Below are 16420 nucleotides of genomic sequence, written 5' to 3' on the forward strand. Positions count from 1 at the left end.
TGTCTCTAGATTTTAATGATGTGTTGAGCATGAAAGGAGAATAACACGAAGCCTTGAGTTAAAAAGTCTTTTTTTTCATAATAGCTGAGGAAGAAAAGGAGTTTGGGAGCCAACTCCAAAAAAAGCATGTAGTATAAAGATGCAGAGCAATTCCTACCTTCCCGCTTTAATCCTGGAGTTTCCTGGGCTTATCTTACTCCTGCTGCTGCCCTGGAGCATTTGACAACCAGGGAACTTTTTGTGCTTTTACAGTTCTAATAGTGCAGGGGTGAGGGTTTATCCTCAGTGCTTTTCAGGACAGCTGCACACAGGCTGTCAGGTATTTTCCCAGCTAAGTTAAAACATGTCTCCGTGTGGTGTTGTGTGTTTTGGAATTTCTCAGGAGAGTCGCTCCCTGTGCTGTCCTTTACACCCGAGCTGCAGGAAGGGCTGTGGGCTCCCTCATTTCTTGGCACAATTCCTATTTTTTTTTTGAGCCTGGGAGAGAATCACTGACCAGAGCTGAACCCACAAGCAGTTTGCCCTGTGAAGAATGGCAGGCAGCAGAGCAAAACACAACACGCAGCTCTCACCCTCATTCCCTCACTGTTCTGAGCTGAAAATACGCCAGCTACAGCAGCCCCAAAAGGGCAGGTTCAGTGCCAGTGCTATATGCACCCTGCTGATCCCAAGCACAGAAACTCGCGTGCAAAGCTCTTTTCGTTTAAAAAGAAATCACGAGTTTAAAAATATGGGGTGTTCTCTTTCCAGCTTAAGGTTTGAGTGTAAACGAGGTCTGCCTGTACAGTTCAAATGAGGTCTGTCTGTACATTACAGTATAACTGTACCCCCAACAGTTATAGGTTTGGGAATTTGGTGGGACATAAATATATTATAAAAACCTGTACTGCTCTTATTAAGAAATACTTCTTTTTGCAGTTTTCACAGATAATCAAAAATTTATCTGAGTTTGTTGTGCCACATGTGACAAATTATCCAGGAAAAATAGTCTTTTCACTAACTATTTTGATCAGGCCCATCACTGTACAAGAACAGGTGTTGGTTTATTGAAAACCTTATTGTTGTACCTCCCATGTCTCAAAAAGTATACAAATAGGATTAAAAACCAGAGGTTCCTACAAATGTCCTGAAAGAAAAGCAACCCAAAGACAGTAACAACAAAGCAGTTATAGAAGACTCTGTGGCTCCTAAAACAGAGCTTAAAATAAAAGCCCTTTTTCCCTCTCAGGCTTACACAGGCTTATTTTGGGCTTCAAGCAAGAAAGGCTCTCACAAGGATTATCATGTCTCAACATGTTTTGTCTATGCTGAGCAGCACAGCTGATTCAGCCCAAGAGCCACCACTCCCATCAAAGGACTTGGGTAAATGGATGGCCCTCATAGGGAGGGTATCATGCTGATTTTAATGATGGCCTTCTTTCCAGCGCAGATCTTCCAAAAAGTACGTTTTAGATCCTGTTTCTTAAATGTAGTTCTTAAAACATAATCTTCAGCTAAATTACGTCAGGTTGTTTAAAAATTACGAAGACGGAAATTGTTCCTTAAATTCTACATGTTTTGAAGATCTCTGTAAAATTGTGAAAGCCAGGGTAGGTAACACTATTTGAAGACATTTGGGAGTCTTCTTGGAACAGATGTTATTCTAAGACTCATTCCTTCAAATTGTCAGGTTAATTCCAAAGAGCAGAAACATTATCTTCTGTGGGTTTTTTTTTTTTTTGTGTGGTGAAAGGGAAGAGCCCAAAGAATAGGCTTTAAATAGAGTTGTGAAAGGTTATAGAAATCTGTGTCAGAGAGTGCTTGTAGGAGAAACAAGTATTATAAGTGAATGCAGTTATTCTTTCTTAATGGTCATTGGTCTACCTCTTCTTCACTTCCTAAATACTTTAGTGCCATCCATCTTCTGACTCAGAGTGAGCAGTTTGTTCAGAAAATGATCAGGAAAAAAAAAAGAATTGAAACTTCTCCAACTGAATAAATCTCTTTTGACTTAGAATACAATAAAAAAATGGCAAGAAAACATGAAGATTTTCTCATCCTAGAGAATAGGCATGCCTAGAGAATCTCTAGGCATGTCAAGGAGGAGGAGGTGGTGATCAGGAGTAGTCAGCATGGATTCACCAAGGGGAAGTCATGTCTGATGAACCTAAAATGACCTAAAGTCACTGACCAAGTTTTGGGGAACAGGACAGTCATGGGTTGCCTGACATGCAACATGACCTGACATGCATACTGACCTGCAGCCAGTAAGAAATGTGACTGGTACCTTTCTGAGTCATGGCAGCTTCCAGAGGCTGAAATAAGAACTTTGAAGAAGTTACATTTGTCTTGTATGAAAATGATGGATTCTTGTTCTTCTCCCTTCATCCTTTAGTTTGCTGACATGGAGGAGTTAATTGATTCTCTCTGTATATGAATTCTGAAGCAGAAATGAGAGACAATTCCCACATCTTGGCCAACACGGCCAATAGATAAAGGATTACTTAATTATTTAAGGATTACTGCAGTACTCCTGTAGTGCACAGCCATGTGCTTGCCAGATGGTTGGATTTTTTTTTCATTAGTGTTATTAACTGTACAATCAAACCTCAGATTTTGTGCTGATCTGCAGTACATGTGTGTGTGCAATTCTGAACACTTTGCCAACTCTTTTATTATCTGAAAGACAAAATTCTGTCAGAATATGTTGCTGCCAAAGCACATCTCTCCCCTACTTCTTACATGTTTCTGTCTGCAAGTTGCCTTTAGACAAGCCAATTTGATCTCTCTCTTTATCCTTATTTTTAAAACAGCTGTAGCTAGGTATTGTATACGGCAGCAGCTCTTCCTAGAGATCCTGTCAGAACCTCTATGAAGAGAGCATTGAAATTTGCACAAGGCAGGGATTCACACGCTCCTTTGTCCTCAAGGATATGCTTCCTGTGGGAGTTGACTCTAGAAACATTATAAAAGTAGTTGTGAAGTTAATGCATTTTGGAATTGAATCTTGAGCTGGTGATTAAGCAACATGAGAACAGCACTAGTATGGGAAATCCACCTGTTAGCATCCCACCCACTGAAGAAAACAAGCCATAATAAGGAAGAGTCACACGGACTGCATCTTATGCAAAACTTTCCAATGCATTTGTAACCAAGAGAAACAAATAAAAACAATGCTAATTTCTGTATTTTTTTGTTCTTGTTGTTCTTTCAAACTTATTAATTGAGGTTCCTGGAAATACAATACAGTAAAAGCCAGCTTGTCTACAAGATCAGAGAAAAATGTTCATGTTTTCCTCACTTTTTTCAGTTATATAACTTGTTTCCGTTTCTGAGAAGTGAGGTCTCTCACATTGATAGAACTTCATTTAAATTAGGTTGTTACTGTCACAGTAATGATTTAATGCCTCTGAACCAACATCGTAAAGTTGCACGTTGTAGTGTGGACTAGGTTGGAATCATACAGGACCTGTATGATTCCTGTGAAGGTCCTTTGTGTTTCTTTTTCTCAGTTGTGTGGATCTCATTGACAATGTTTGTGGAATGTGGGCACCTATACTGTGTCTCTGTGGGCTTTAGAAGGCATTTATAGCAAACTGGCATTTATTTCTATCTCTAAATACCAATTCTCAGCAGTATTTTCCTGCTTTGATGATATCATAATAAATCATAAACATTACTAATGATTATATCTGTTTTCAGGCTATGAGACACCCATAATCACTGTAATTAACTTAGTTTAAAGGTTTTTGAGTGCTCCAATTGCTTGTTCCTTGCTTTCTTTTTCTTCAGATTATTCTACATTTCCTTTTAACTTCAGCTGTGTACCTTCCTTCTGGTAAAGATAAGAGCACAATTTTACATTTTGGCTCTTTTCCATCACGTACACTAACTACAAATACTGTGATATGTCTCAGTAAAACTTGCTTTTTCTTCCTCTAAGACTGACAGAACCTATGAATAAACTCCCAGGCAGCATGCAGAAGGTACAAATCCATATCCCTTTTTTCATTGTAAATTTATTGTACTTCTGAATGCATAGACTCAGAGCGTGCTATGAGCCTCCTTCATGTTACAGAGCCTCCTTGCTTCATGTCACTGTATAGGAATAACAGGTGGTTGAACTACCATGTAGAATCGCCCTATGATTCCTGAGAAAAACTACAGTATTGATATAGCAACATCTCGAGGCAATGGGTTGTGTTGGGAAACAATCTTAGTCACAAAACTATTTGCAAAATGGAGAATTAAATTATTTAGCAGCTGCTCCAGACTGGCTGATCACTGACTGCTGGGGCTGTCTGCCAGATCATTTTACCTCCTCAGTCATCCAGTCTCATATTTTTCTCAGTCTTTTTTTCCCAAGTGAGGACTGATTTCTTATGGAGGACTGGGCATGATGCAATCATAAGGATATCTTTTTTGTGGGCCAGAAGTATTGGGTATCAGCCCTCATGCACTTGTTCATATCAGCTCTTCATTCTTGCGTCTTCCAGAAGAAACATCTGTACAAATATATTTCACTTTGGTCTTTCTCTCATCATTTAGAAAATAAGCCTTAAGAAACCTGATCTATGTTTGGCTTCCTTAATTCTGTGATCTTACTGGTGTTAGAACCAGACTATGAGCTGCATTCTCCTCTTGCAATTTTGTTTGTTTGAAAATCTATCTTTGCAGCGGATATCACTCAGTCAGCAGAACTAGTGAGACTAAATGGAGGTTCCTGTAATTCTCAAGAATAAAGTATTTTTACAAGGGCAAACTGAGACTTTCATCTTAAATGAAACTATCAGCTTGTTCCTCTTCTATTTTTATAGACACCATTAAACTCTGTATGTCCAATGTTTTCAGTGCACTCCTCCGTTTCTTGCACCGGATGGGTCCATTCTTTGTGACACTGGAGGAATTACAGAAAGCCTCTGTATATCTACTTGGAAGATCTTCAAATGGATTGTTTAATGCTATTTAAATGGGTGAGAGCCCAGAACTCTTTAGCATACCTTGCAGTATTCCCATAGTTGAGCTAAAACAGGAAAGGGGGCTCTGAGTTCCTCCTGGCTTCATAACACAAGTTGTACCTTAGTTTTGCTGACTTGCTCGTGCCCCACTTTAAGGACAGCTGTTCTATAAACCCCTTATTTAACCAGCTATCTTTAGGATCTCTTAGATGTCACCCTATTACTTGGAACACTGCTGGCAAGTCACCATAACTGAGTGGAATCCCTATGGGCAGAGACTCAGGGAAAAATATCTTTTTATCTTTCACTAACTGTTTATTCTAGAAGTGTTTCTTCACCCTTGTGGGTCCCACAAGCTGCCCTACCTCCCTCAAGCTTTGGAGACCCTCTCAGCTAGGAACATTTTTATTAGTGATGACTGAGATATGGACCAACCACTCTTGGCAGACTTTGAACACAGGGTTAAACAGGGTCATGTAAGAGATAGAAACTGGTACTGAACTGGACAGAAACTGGTATTTCTGGGCAATACAAGGTTGCCACCCAAGTGCAGGAAGAGCTTGTGCAATGCACAGTCTCAGCACGCACAAGCATCTCAGCTATCTTCAAAAAGTAACTAAAGAAACCTTGGGGTTCTTTGTAGGGTGGTCCCCAGCATCCTGTTTTTCTATATAGATATACACGTTGAGGAGAAACCAGGAGCAAGAGGATGAACTTGCGTGTTTTTGCACATTAGAAGTGCTTCGCCCCTCCCTTAAAAAAATAAACCTTACAACTTATCATTATTTACACAGATCTGTGCACCTTGGCATTATGTTTTTTTTGTCTTCGTAAGAGGTGGTGTTTCTGTCCACGGGGTACTGGATTTGGCAGCAAATTTCTCAGAAACAGATCTTTTAGTGCACGTAAGTCATCATATTCTTTAATTGATGCGTACTATTTAATGAAGCAAAGCAGCTCCCTTCTGCTTTTTGGCAGCAATTCAGCAAAACAATTAAGCACATACTTAACTTTTAGACCTATAAGTAACCACAGAGACTTGAATGGGGCTATGAAATCATTTTGTAATAGCTTATTTAAAAAAAAAAATGAATATCAGATATAGAAGAAAAGTGTTTTGTAAAAAAGAGTATATAGAATAGTAGTTTTCCCAAGACTTCACTTTTCCTCCTTTTTTTTTTTTTTCCCTAATTTTATGATATACTTTCCATTTCACTTTTTGGACCTGAGCCACTGTCCTCTGCTTGCTGTCCTGTCAAAGAGCAAGCAAGGTTGCATTGCAGCTGACTCGGCATTCCCATAGGATTGCTTCTTTTGGAAAATCCTGTCATGGGTTTTGTGCTGGAGGTGGGCTGGGAAGATATAAGAAGACAGGGAAGTGGTAAGGGTAGGAGAAGCATGAATCATGCTTTGCTGCACAAGAAAAATGTGTGTTTTACTGACTCTGTAGCCTTCAGAAGTGCCTGAATAATGATATTTAAGGGGACACAAGACCCTTTATTCTTCCTCTCTCTCCAGTAAATAGTTGGACTATGAATTCTGTGGACCTGTATCTGAAAAAATGCTACAGACTGGTTCCTGGGCTGCTTTATTGTTCCTTCTTGATCCACCATGTCTGTGTTATCACTCACACATGGTAGAAAAGGACACAAGTATCACTTCTATACTTAGCATAAACTCCTGCTTTAAGCAAACTCCGTCCAGATATAGGCATCCGGGTTGACAGCCTGGGTTAATTTTAAACATGGTGGAATCATTGTGACATGTAATATTCAGCTGGAGAGAAAGTATTGGCCATGTGAGGAACTTGAAATATATAAAATTGTAACTAGTTCAGGAATAGTATTTTGCACTCAACTAATTCTTTGTAAAAAGTAGCTGGGAATCATTTATTGCAGTTAGTTGTGAATTCATGTAACTCACAACAGTGCAAGTATTACAGGGCAAGTACTCCTTCTGGAATGAAACGCGTCTCATTATGATAAAATAAGTTGTCCTTTAAAAAACACAGCAAGAAATTTTTCTGCTCTTGACCTACAAGCATACCTAAGGAAGAATTCTGATTTTCAAAGCAGTTTCAAGAAAGTGCTTCTTAGTGGTTCTGCTCATAGCACATACCAGTAAGTAAGTATCTATTTGGCTTTATTTTGATTGTGCTCATATAAATGTTCTGAGGCCTGGCAGTTGTGTCCACTTCAGATTATTTTCTGAACATTTGCACCGAGCCAGAATCCGTCAAAGTGATGACTGACAGCGGGGATTTGGCAGGGGGGTGCTGGAGGCTGCAGTACTGAGCTAGAGCCATTTTCATGCTGACAGCTCCATCCATACTGAGATATTCTGGCTGAGCAGAAGCAGATTTTGTAGCTTTACTGGCCAGTTTCTGAAGCAGAAGTTTGTGATAAAGTTCATTTTTGGGGATGGAATTTCTTTAATGCGTATTTTGTAGAAAAGAAGGGAACTTCAGCAGCTTCCTTCAACACACAAACTTGGATTAAAACCTCTTAACCACTTATCTCTTCAGAGAGCTTTTGTATGGCCTGAAATCACACTGGAAAATTCTTTGTCATCCTCTAGATGTTAGTTAGGAGATCTTCCAACAAGACTCTGTTTATTGCCTCAAAAGCAAAGCCTGAGTATCAGGCCGCCTCCAGTGCAACTTCTTAAAAGACTTTTGCCTTCTCAGGTGAAGATACTTCAACCTCAGAGTCCTCCAGTGGTTCATTACCAATTAATTCTGTAAAAAAGGGCATGCTACTCCATAACAAATTTGAAAGACTAGACTGAAGTACAGTGTCCATAAAAAGCATGCTTACACCTCCTGCCTGCCATGGACAGGATGAGCACGTTAGTCTCGAAGGCAAGGAGCTGTGCTGTCTATTTTTGCATCAATCATCCCCTCCTTAAACAGCAGGGAGAGGGCAGGGGCAGCCTGCAGCCTCTTTGCAGAGTTTTGCAGCAGAGTCATGCTCAGCTGTAGACCTGCTTAGGAAAATATTTCTGTTCCTCAGCACTTCATCATTCGCTAAGAAATCAGGCCCATGAATTTACTTTCTTCCTCCACCCAATCCCAAAACATGAATTTTGGGACCTGAACACATATTAGTTTACCATTATTTTCTTAAGCTCTCATGGAGCTATGGAAGTTCTGCCTTTTCTTCCAGTAGGTCGCACGAGACACATGCATCATTTGATTGAGGCGTTGCAGAATCTGTGTGCAAGAAAACTTAGTTTATATGAAATACTGAATTATGTGTTCACAGCAGGGCCTATGGAATCGCAGAAAGGGGTGTAGATTGGTCCCAGGGTCACGCTGTGTGTATGTTTGGGAGCCTGGGCTCCCTGAACAATGTATAAGTGATTGTTATGATGCTGTTTTTCAACCCTGCTGCAGGAGACAAAAAAAAAAAAATCAAAAAAAGGCAAAAGAAACCCCAAAACAACAGGAGCAATAACAACAAAAACTTGAAAGGCCCAAAGGGAGATATTACATTTTATTTTGTTTATGTTAGGAAGTTAAAGCCAAGGGGCTAAGCTTTCATGCAACAGTTTATATCCTCAGAGCACTGTGGTGGTTGTGCTGAAAATGAATATACTCTACATAGCTCAAGCAAATTCCTTGTACTGTTTGCTCTGTGAGACTGTGAGAAGCGTGGATGGTGTTTACAGGACTTCAGCTTTGTACCGGGATGATTTTTAGCTTGGAAGCTCTTGGAAACTTTCAGGAACAGGGAAAGACCAATGTGGGATTGAAGGGCAAGGAAGGATATTGGAACAGTAAGTTGGCATCACAGCTAATCTACATGAGTGCCAGGAGGCTCCATGGATAGCAAGAGAATTCAAGCACCCTTGGATAAAGTTTAACAAGAAGTTCTGCAGTGTTATTAGCAAACCTTACATATTCTTAGAAATATTGTTGACCAGAAAACCCTATCTAGAGTTATTAATTATCAAGACAGAGACTACCCTTGAACATCAGGCCTTGTTTCAACGTACCTTTACATCACCTGCAGACACATATTTGGGGGAGCAGGGAGGGAACAAGAGCAAAAAAGCCAAATGTTTTTAGATCCTTTATAGTTAGAACGTCTTAAGATGCTTTTATTTACCTGTTATTATGATCTTTGTGAAATGCAGCATGCTAGAAAGCAGAAAGAAAAGGAACTTGCAGTCCACTGAATATTTTTCTTGTGCCTTGTGCTCCTGACATCCATGGCTGTTTACATCTTATCTTAGTGAAGTGTCCTGGTTATCTGTTCTGTGTGCAAGGGCTTAACATTCCACTGCTTTTTGCTTAATAAATTAAAGTCCGTGAGGGAGTAACACTGTAATACTTGACCATATAAGGGGGGTGACTGTTGTTTTAGCTCTGCTCCTCCAACAATATGCAGCTGAGGCCTTTTAAGGGAAGGTGGTGCAGTGAAAACATCCAGAAGCAGGGCGTGCATTTCAAATCAAAGGTGGTGCCAGTGCTGATGCTGTCATTGCAACTGCTGTGAATTTCTGACAGGTTATTAGAGTTTCTCAGTTAAAATGAAGAAAAAAAAAAAAAGGGAGGGAGGACAGAACTTGCAGAGGAGACTGAAGGAAAAAGTTAACTGTTTAGTTTATGGCTCCTGCTAGTGAAGGAGTAATAGGAATGAAGAGTGACCTGACGAAAGGTCAGTTGAGTTACGCTGCCAAAACCTGAGAAGTGTCAGAAAGCTCCTCAGCATTAGGAAGAATGAGACACAGAAAGAATGAGTGGATGCTTCCTGCAGTGAGAATAGGACGGGGACTCTGCATAACTAAAAAAAAGCTAATATTTAATTTTCAATAAAGTTTTAAAAATATTTTGCTTCTTTAATCAGAATGCTGCAGAGGGAGTGAGATGGAGAAGCAACTGGGGCAGCACGATACAAGTTTCAGTTCTGGATACCACGTCATTACTCCAGAAAAAAAGGAACCCCTGCAATTTTAGGCCCAGTTGCAAGTACTGTTAAGTAAAACTATCAGAGCAAAGATGATCACTTAGAGGGAACTAAGGCAGGATCTCTCATAGAGGGAAAACAGAGTGGTGTGGACAAATGCAAGGTAAGACCCTGCCTGCCTCAGGCCTGGCAAGGAGAGGAGTTGCGGTGCAACAATGCACATCCCTAATCATAGTTACTTACAACATTGTATGAGACCTGTCAAGGAAGCCCTTTTCTCTAGCATTTGACCTGTATCTTCATGGTGGCTTGCCCTTGGCCATTTGTTGTGTCTGAATGATAACTGCTTGTAGGTCTCCCTTTGGCACTGGAAATGAAGCTGTCTCTTCTCTGACTTCACTCAAGGTAATTCTGCTGAAGTGAGCTGTGTTTTGTCAGTACAAAGCCACCGTGATTGAAAGACACCATCAAGGGCCACTTGACCTTTACTGTCCTTCCATAAAAAAGGGAGAGAAAGTATGGGTGTTTTTTAACCCCTTTTAAACCCTTTTCTCTTTCTAAGAGCACAGATTTGTTCAATGGGAGGTAATCTTTATGCAGTTCAAGCAGGATCATGTTTTTGCTCTAATATCAAGTAAAAGGAGAGTCCAGTAGGCTATGGAGAGTCCAGCACCCTAATGTTTTCCCCAGTTAGATGGCAGGCATAAGGCAAAGATGTACAAGGAAGAATAGTGGGGGCATTTTGATGTGTAGTTTTAAAATAAGCAACCCATTTGCCTCACAAAGGCGGATAATGTCTTCACATTAGTCTGCTAAGGTCATTTGAGGCAATTTTTGAAGTAGTTTTTTTTTTTTATTTTTTTTTTTATTTTCTGGCAAGAAATTTTCAAATGTTCTGATCTTCACTGTGAAGCTTATCTTCACTGCTTAATTATGTTCATGATTACCTCGTGAACTGGTCAGCTCTAGCTTTGATTGCTCTTAATGAAACCATCAACAATTGCCTTAACAGATCTGTGTTGATTCTAAACTCGTGCTTAGTTCTTCTTTATAGTGATGAAATAACTCATGCTCCATCTCATTGATGCAGTCAGCACTTCAGTTGAAAGAAGGAAAGCAAGAGCACCGTTTGAAGTCTGTCCCATTAAATGTCTGAGATGATAATACCCCGAACCTAGTCCACAGTGTGCTCTATTGCCTCTACATAGTTCATTCTCACAGAACATATAAACACAGGTATTTCAGCTGTGTGGTTAGACATAAATAGACTGCTTTTACTTCAAATAGATGAGGAATATGAACCTGTTTATAAGGCATACTTTCCTTCAGGTTTTACTTTGAACTAGTTGGAAAATACATTGCATCCATCAAGCTGGCCTTTCTGAAAGCTCACCCCTACACCCAGGGAATTCAGAGCTTGGGACTTTGTCTTGTCTTCTTGTCAGCTCTACTGCATCTTTATATTGATGCTGATGTGTTGCACATATCTATGTGCATGTATAAGAACATAACAAATTTCTCTGAGATGAGTGAGATGATGCATCCATAATAAATTAGATTTTTTTTTTTTTTTTTTTTTTTTTAAGCACCAACACCAAAGCTCAGTTTCTGAGAAAAGTAATATCCTCGAGGTCTGGCCAAGAGATCTCATACAGACAATGAAAACTTTATGGCAAGAACCTGATTTCCGTTTGTAGCTTCCCAGATGTAGGTATCCAAGAATAGAGACTCCAGTGGCACCATACAGAAGGAAGAAGAAAAAAATAAAATAATGTATATAATGTTGTGTTAATACACATAGATGAAAACATCATAGATTGTAATTAACAAATCTGAGAACATTAGGGTCAATCAAGAAACTTACCTCAACAGCATTTGTTCTTTCTGAATTAGAATTTCCTTAAATTCGTTTATTCCTCACCTGAAGTATTTCTTTGCCTAGCAGAATAAAATATTTATTAGGTGCTTTCAAGCTTGTCATGAAATCGTATGCTGAATTAGGAATTCCCAGGTAGGACATATAAACACATCTACACATCTCGGTTCAGAAGGAATGTTACCATTTTGTCTGGACTGGCAGACTTTTTGTGTATCTGGATAGCAGGGTCTGACAGTTCTGATTTTACTCCTCAAAAGTTATTTGTTTGGTTGGTTTTTTTAAGCTTTCTCTGCATTGAATCCAATTGCATAATACATGTTTTCTTCCTCTGAGGTTATTTTCCTGTAATCTTCACTGTTATTTGTTGAATCTGATGCAGCACACCGTTCTTGTTTGGGTGCCTTCTTCTGGGAATCCCTCTTTTGGTTTCTGTGGTGATCATTTGCTTTACTAGCCTACAGATTGCAGAAAAACACATTCTGTATTTGTTGAGACTTCCATCCATGATCCTTTCTTTCCATGACATGACAATAAAAAAGGATTAATTCAGTTTTTAGTGTGCCTTTTAAAGCTCTTATCCTCAGCCTGGTGATGTCACGCAGTTAAAATGGGAAACTGAAGGATCTTGTGCAGTTCTGAAGCCAGAACAAACATCCACTGACTGCTAGGGACATGTTTAAGTATTCTTGAGATTAACAACTAAATGCAAGACAGATTATTTGACTGCTTTGGGTATTGCTGCAATAATCTACAGCCCACGCAAATTGCTCTTCAAAGACAACCATCTGCCATATTTTGCTGTAGAATTCTGTTCATAAACATATTACATTTGCTTTCTTACTTGAAAGGCTTAGTTTAAAGTAAATCTCATGCCAACAGAATTGTCATCTGCATTTTCAGTGAAAAGGAAAAATTAGAAAGGGGAAGAGCACCTTTGATATTGATCAGTATAGGCCTGTGAAGCTAGTGGAATATGGAATAGGGAAGGGGAAAGAAGTTCCTTCTCCAAACACAGTACAAGGATTTGTTAATGTTTCTGCAAGGATAGATATCCCTGAGTTATTATTAGACTACCTCGAGAGATTTGAGTTTGTTCTTCCACAGTGTTAGCCATTGTCTTCTGTTCAATTGTTTTTTGCTTTCTGACGTTATGATCCCTTTCCAAGTGTGTACTTATTACGACACAGAGATTAAATCTTTTGATGTTCTTGAGTTCTCGCAGAGCCAGCCAAGCACCTGTTGGGCTCTGCATTGTATAACCTGCCTTATGCAATACATTTTCTAAAGGCCAAGTAATATACTTGGTGCTATACAAACACAGAAGGGGTACACTTGCCTCTGTCTCTGAGCTAGAGACATGGAAACCAAGCTTAAATTCTCATCTTTTGATGACATTCTTTTTTTTTTTTTTCATTTATCTTACTATCTTTTTTTCAAATAAATATCAGCAGTTCCTATGTGATTTCATTTATAAAACACCATTTTAGAGTTTAATATATAAGTAGAAATGTGAACATTTAGCCTATATAGCTGGAGACTGATAGCAATGGGTATCTACTGTGTGGGAAAAAAGCAGAGTAAAGGACTCTCTAAAGACACGTCTCTCCCTGTTGATCAGGTGGTAATAACAAGTCAGATTACTAGACTATTTCTTAAGTCTTATTTTCACATTAAAAAAAATCACATTAAAAAAACTAGACTGAAAATCTTAAGCATAAATAAAATGAGAACAAGCAGATATGGTTAGGAGCAAAAGGAATGGTAATGGATAAATCTCAGCTTGATATGGGTTTGTTAGAAAGTGTGGAATTTTTTTCTTCTTCTTTTTTGTGTTTAGTCCAAGCGAGGTTTTTTGTTCAGCAGAGTCTGTAACAGGAATAATTACTGGCTGGCAAGCTGAGGAAGGGAAAGCAGATCCAGCACATACAGTGATTTTATTTTTTTCTTGAGAATACCAGCTGGCAAGCACTGTTGTATAGCCATATCACAGGAGATGGGGAGAGTACTCAGGGCCGAGAAAGCTCTGTTCTGCTTTGTACCATGTAAACAGTCCTGTGTTGTCCTGACTTTAAATATATGAGTAGAAATAAAAGTCCCTCTCAAACATGTAACTATTGGCCACCTGTATTTTATAAACGGAGATACTTAAACATGTTGTTATAAGTTTCATATATTAAATATTAAGATATTAAGATAGCATGTCTGTGTATCTGTAGTTTCATTAAGAATTTAAAGACTCTGATAAAGCCTGTTCCTTCCTTTACCAAAACAGTACACTTAGAGTGCAAAAACATATCCAGGTTTTGGCTGAAGTTAAGTTCTGAGACAAGAATCAGCTCTGAACTGATTTTGATCTGTTCTCCCTTGTTTTCCTTCATAGCCCAGCTGAGAGAACAAAGGAGATGCAGCAAGACCTAATATAATACTTAATTGTGTGATGTTTTATTGTGTCTTTTCTAGAGTGGCTAAAGTAATGAAAGTTCCTGTGTATGAAACACCAACAGGATGGAGATATTTTTCCAATCTCATGGACTCTGGACGTTGCTCACTTTGTGGAGAGGAAAGCTTTGGCACTGGTAAGCAAATCCCAGTCAAAAATTTACATGGATTTTTAATTACTGACATTTTCTTGAATGCCTGAAGTCAGAGCCAAGAGAATCTGCAATCTTTCAAATCAAATCAAGAATTCATTTTGTACTTCAGCAAAGGATGGTCAGTTGCTTACATCTTGAGAGTCCACTTCGAAGTTTAGTGTCCACATACCTAGAGATTTGAAAAATGTAAGGAAATGGACATTGAGGAGCCCAGGGCCATCTTGCTGCTGGGTAGACAACTTTTGGAGTTGCATGTCGTGCTCTTCTAGGTTGAATGTGGGAGGTTCCACTGATCTCGCTGTAAGGTAGCAGAACTGGTATGTCCAAATAAACATGTTCCAGGCATTCCTTTTTTGGACATCACAATTACTGGAATACACTTATTTTGTATTTTGGTATGAGTTTCATGAAGTTCCTTTTTTGTGGAAAAAATCATTGACTGTAGCTTTGCTAAGGAAGTAATCACATAGTCAAATTTGGGTACAAACTCTGTGTTCTTTTGATTGAGTAAGTTGAATACTCAGTGGGTTGAGGTCAGCTAGAGCAGGATGCTGATTGTTTAAAACAGAGGACACCTTTCTGAAACTTCTAAGGCATGCACATGTCTTTTTAAGCAGTAGCCTCTCCTAAGCTTTTCTGTGGCTCTTTGTATGGCCTGTGATGGAAGCAGCAAGACTGCATAGATTTCTTTGAGCATCTATCTGTAAGAAGAAAGATAATTAAAATGAGTAATGAATGCTTATTTTCCTTTGTGTTATGAATGTGAAATCCAGTTCCATGATTAGCAACCTGGATCCCTGGACTTAACTGCTGTGGTTGACTCAGATTTATATCATTAATGTGGATATATGTATCTTTTGGGTAAATATTCTCAAATAGTGTTCAAAGAGCTTTTGAGTGACAATTTTATAAAGCTTGTAAAAAGGAATATCTTCAGAAGCAGGAAGATTTTTGTGTTTTTCAATAAATGTCACATTCTGCCGTATGTTGCTCTCTTCACAGCGTTCTCTTCCTAGTGAGAAATCTGGACCAGGGAGTTTTCAACTCCCATGGATCTTTAATGCTTTCTCCATGGGCCCGTTCTAAATGTCCTCTCTGTAAATTTTAAAAATTCTCCTGTTCCTGGATAAAATAGATATTTCCGTGAAATTTGTGTGCCTCTCAAGATAGCAAGATGACCTCACTAGCATCCAAATTATTTGGTAAAAAAAATATGCCTACGTCATCATGCTGAAAGGAGGTAAAGGAGATTTGTGACCTGAAGGAGCCTGATGATGAGTTCCCACAAACTGTAGAACATCTGGGAATCATGACCCACTCATGACCCACCCCCTACTACCCACAGTTTTGTCCGTGAAGGTCTGCATAGCAAGCAGGGATAAGCTGAATGTGAATATGCCATGATAAATCACCTCCACAAGCATATTTCTGATTGGAAGGTAGAGCTACAACCAGTGATGCTGATGTGTCATTCTTGCAAGTGTTTCATTTCCTTTCATTTCAGAAGGGAAAAAGAAATGGTTAGTTCATTAGTAGAGACCTGGCTTTTCAGGAGGTTTGTCAGGAAAACTCCATGGTGCCCTTATAAATAAACAACCAAACAAACACTATGTTTTTCTGTCACCTTCAAAGCTTGACCTCACACCCCTGTTGAGGTGTTGTTAGGTAGACTGTCCCCAAGCATTCATGGACGTTAGCCCTGCAGAACAGTCGTACAGAAATTAAAATAAGTGTTTTCAGGGCTGTAGTGACTTGCTGAAACTCTGAGAGTGTCACTGCTCTGTGTTGGTCTGACTTCCTCTGCACCCAGTGTAGCAGATGGTGGCTGGAGGTGGCACAGAGGGACAGGTTTCTCATGGTGGTCAAGGGAAGGGCTCTTGCACTTGCCTGATCTAGTAAATAGGCAATATATTCTTGCACCCCTTCTATCCGCCTTCCCTTGACTGTTTTCTTCTCACTTGCATCCTTTTGTGGAGCCCTGGAGCAGCTGTAGTTTGTGCTTGTAGGCTCCCTTCCCATTTTTCAGCTCCCCTCTCCCGACCTCACACCAGTCTGCATTCCTAGCCTTCTCTGTGATCCTCTCTTCATCTGGTTCTCCTC

General features: G+C 39.4%; 1 protein-coding gene across 1 annotated transcript in view; it reads left to right on the forward strand.

The window, feature by feature from the left end:
* The window catches only part of PGM5 (phosphoglucomutase 5), a 60867-nt gene that overhangs the window by 22138 nt on the left and 22309 nt on the right, over nucleotides 1–16420 (forward strand). Inside the window, exon 7 of the mRNA XM_026041248.1 lies at nucleotides 14187–14302. Within this exon, the coding sequence (XP_025897033.1) occupies nucleotides 14187–14302 (116 nt within the window). The remainder of the gene's footprint in view (nucleotides 1–14186; nucleotides 14303–16420) is intronic.

Source organism: Nothoprocta perdicaria, unplaced genomic scaffold (genome assembly GCF_003342845.1).
Source record: "Nothoprocta perdicaria isolate Ctin4 unplaced genomic scaffold, notPer1 scaffold_280, whole genome shotgun sequence".
Lineage (NCBI taxonomy): Eukaryota > Metazoa > Chordata > Aves > Tinamiformes > Tinamidae > Nothoprocta > Nothoprocta perdicaria.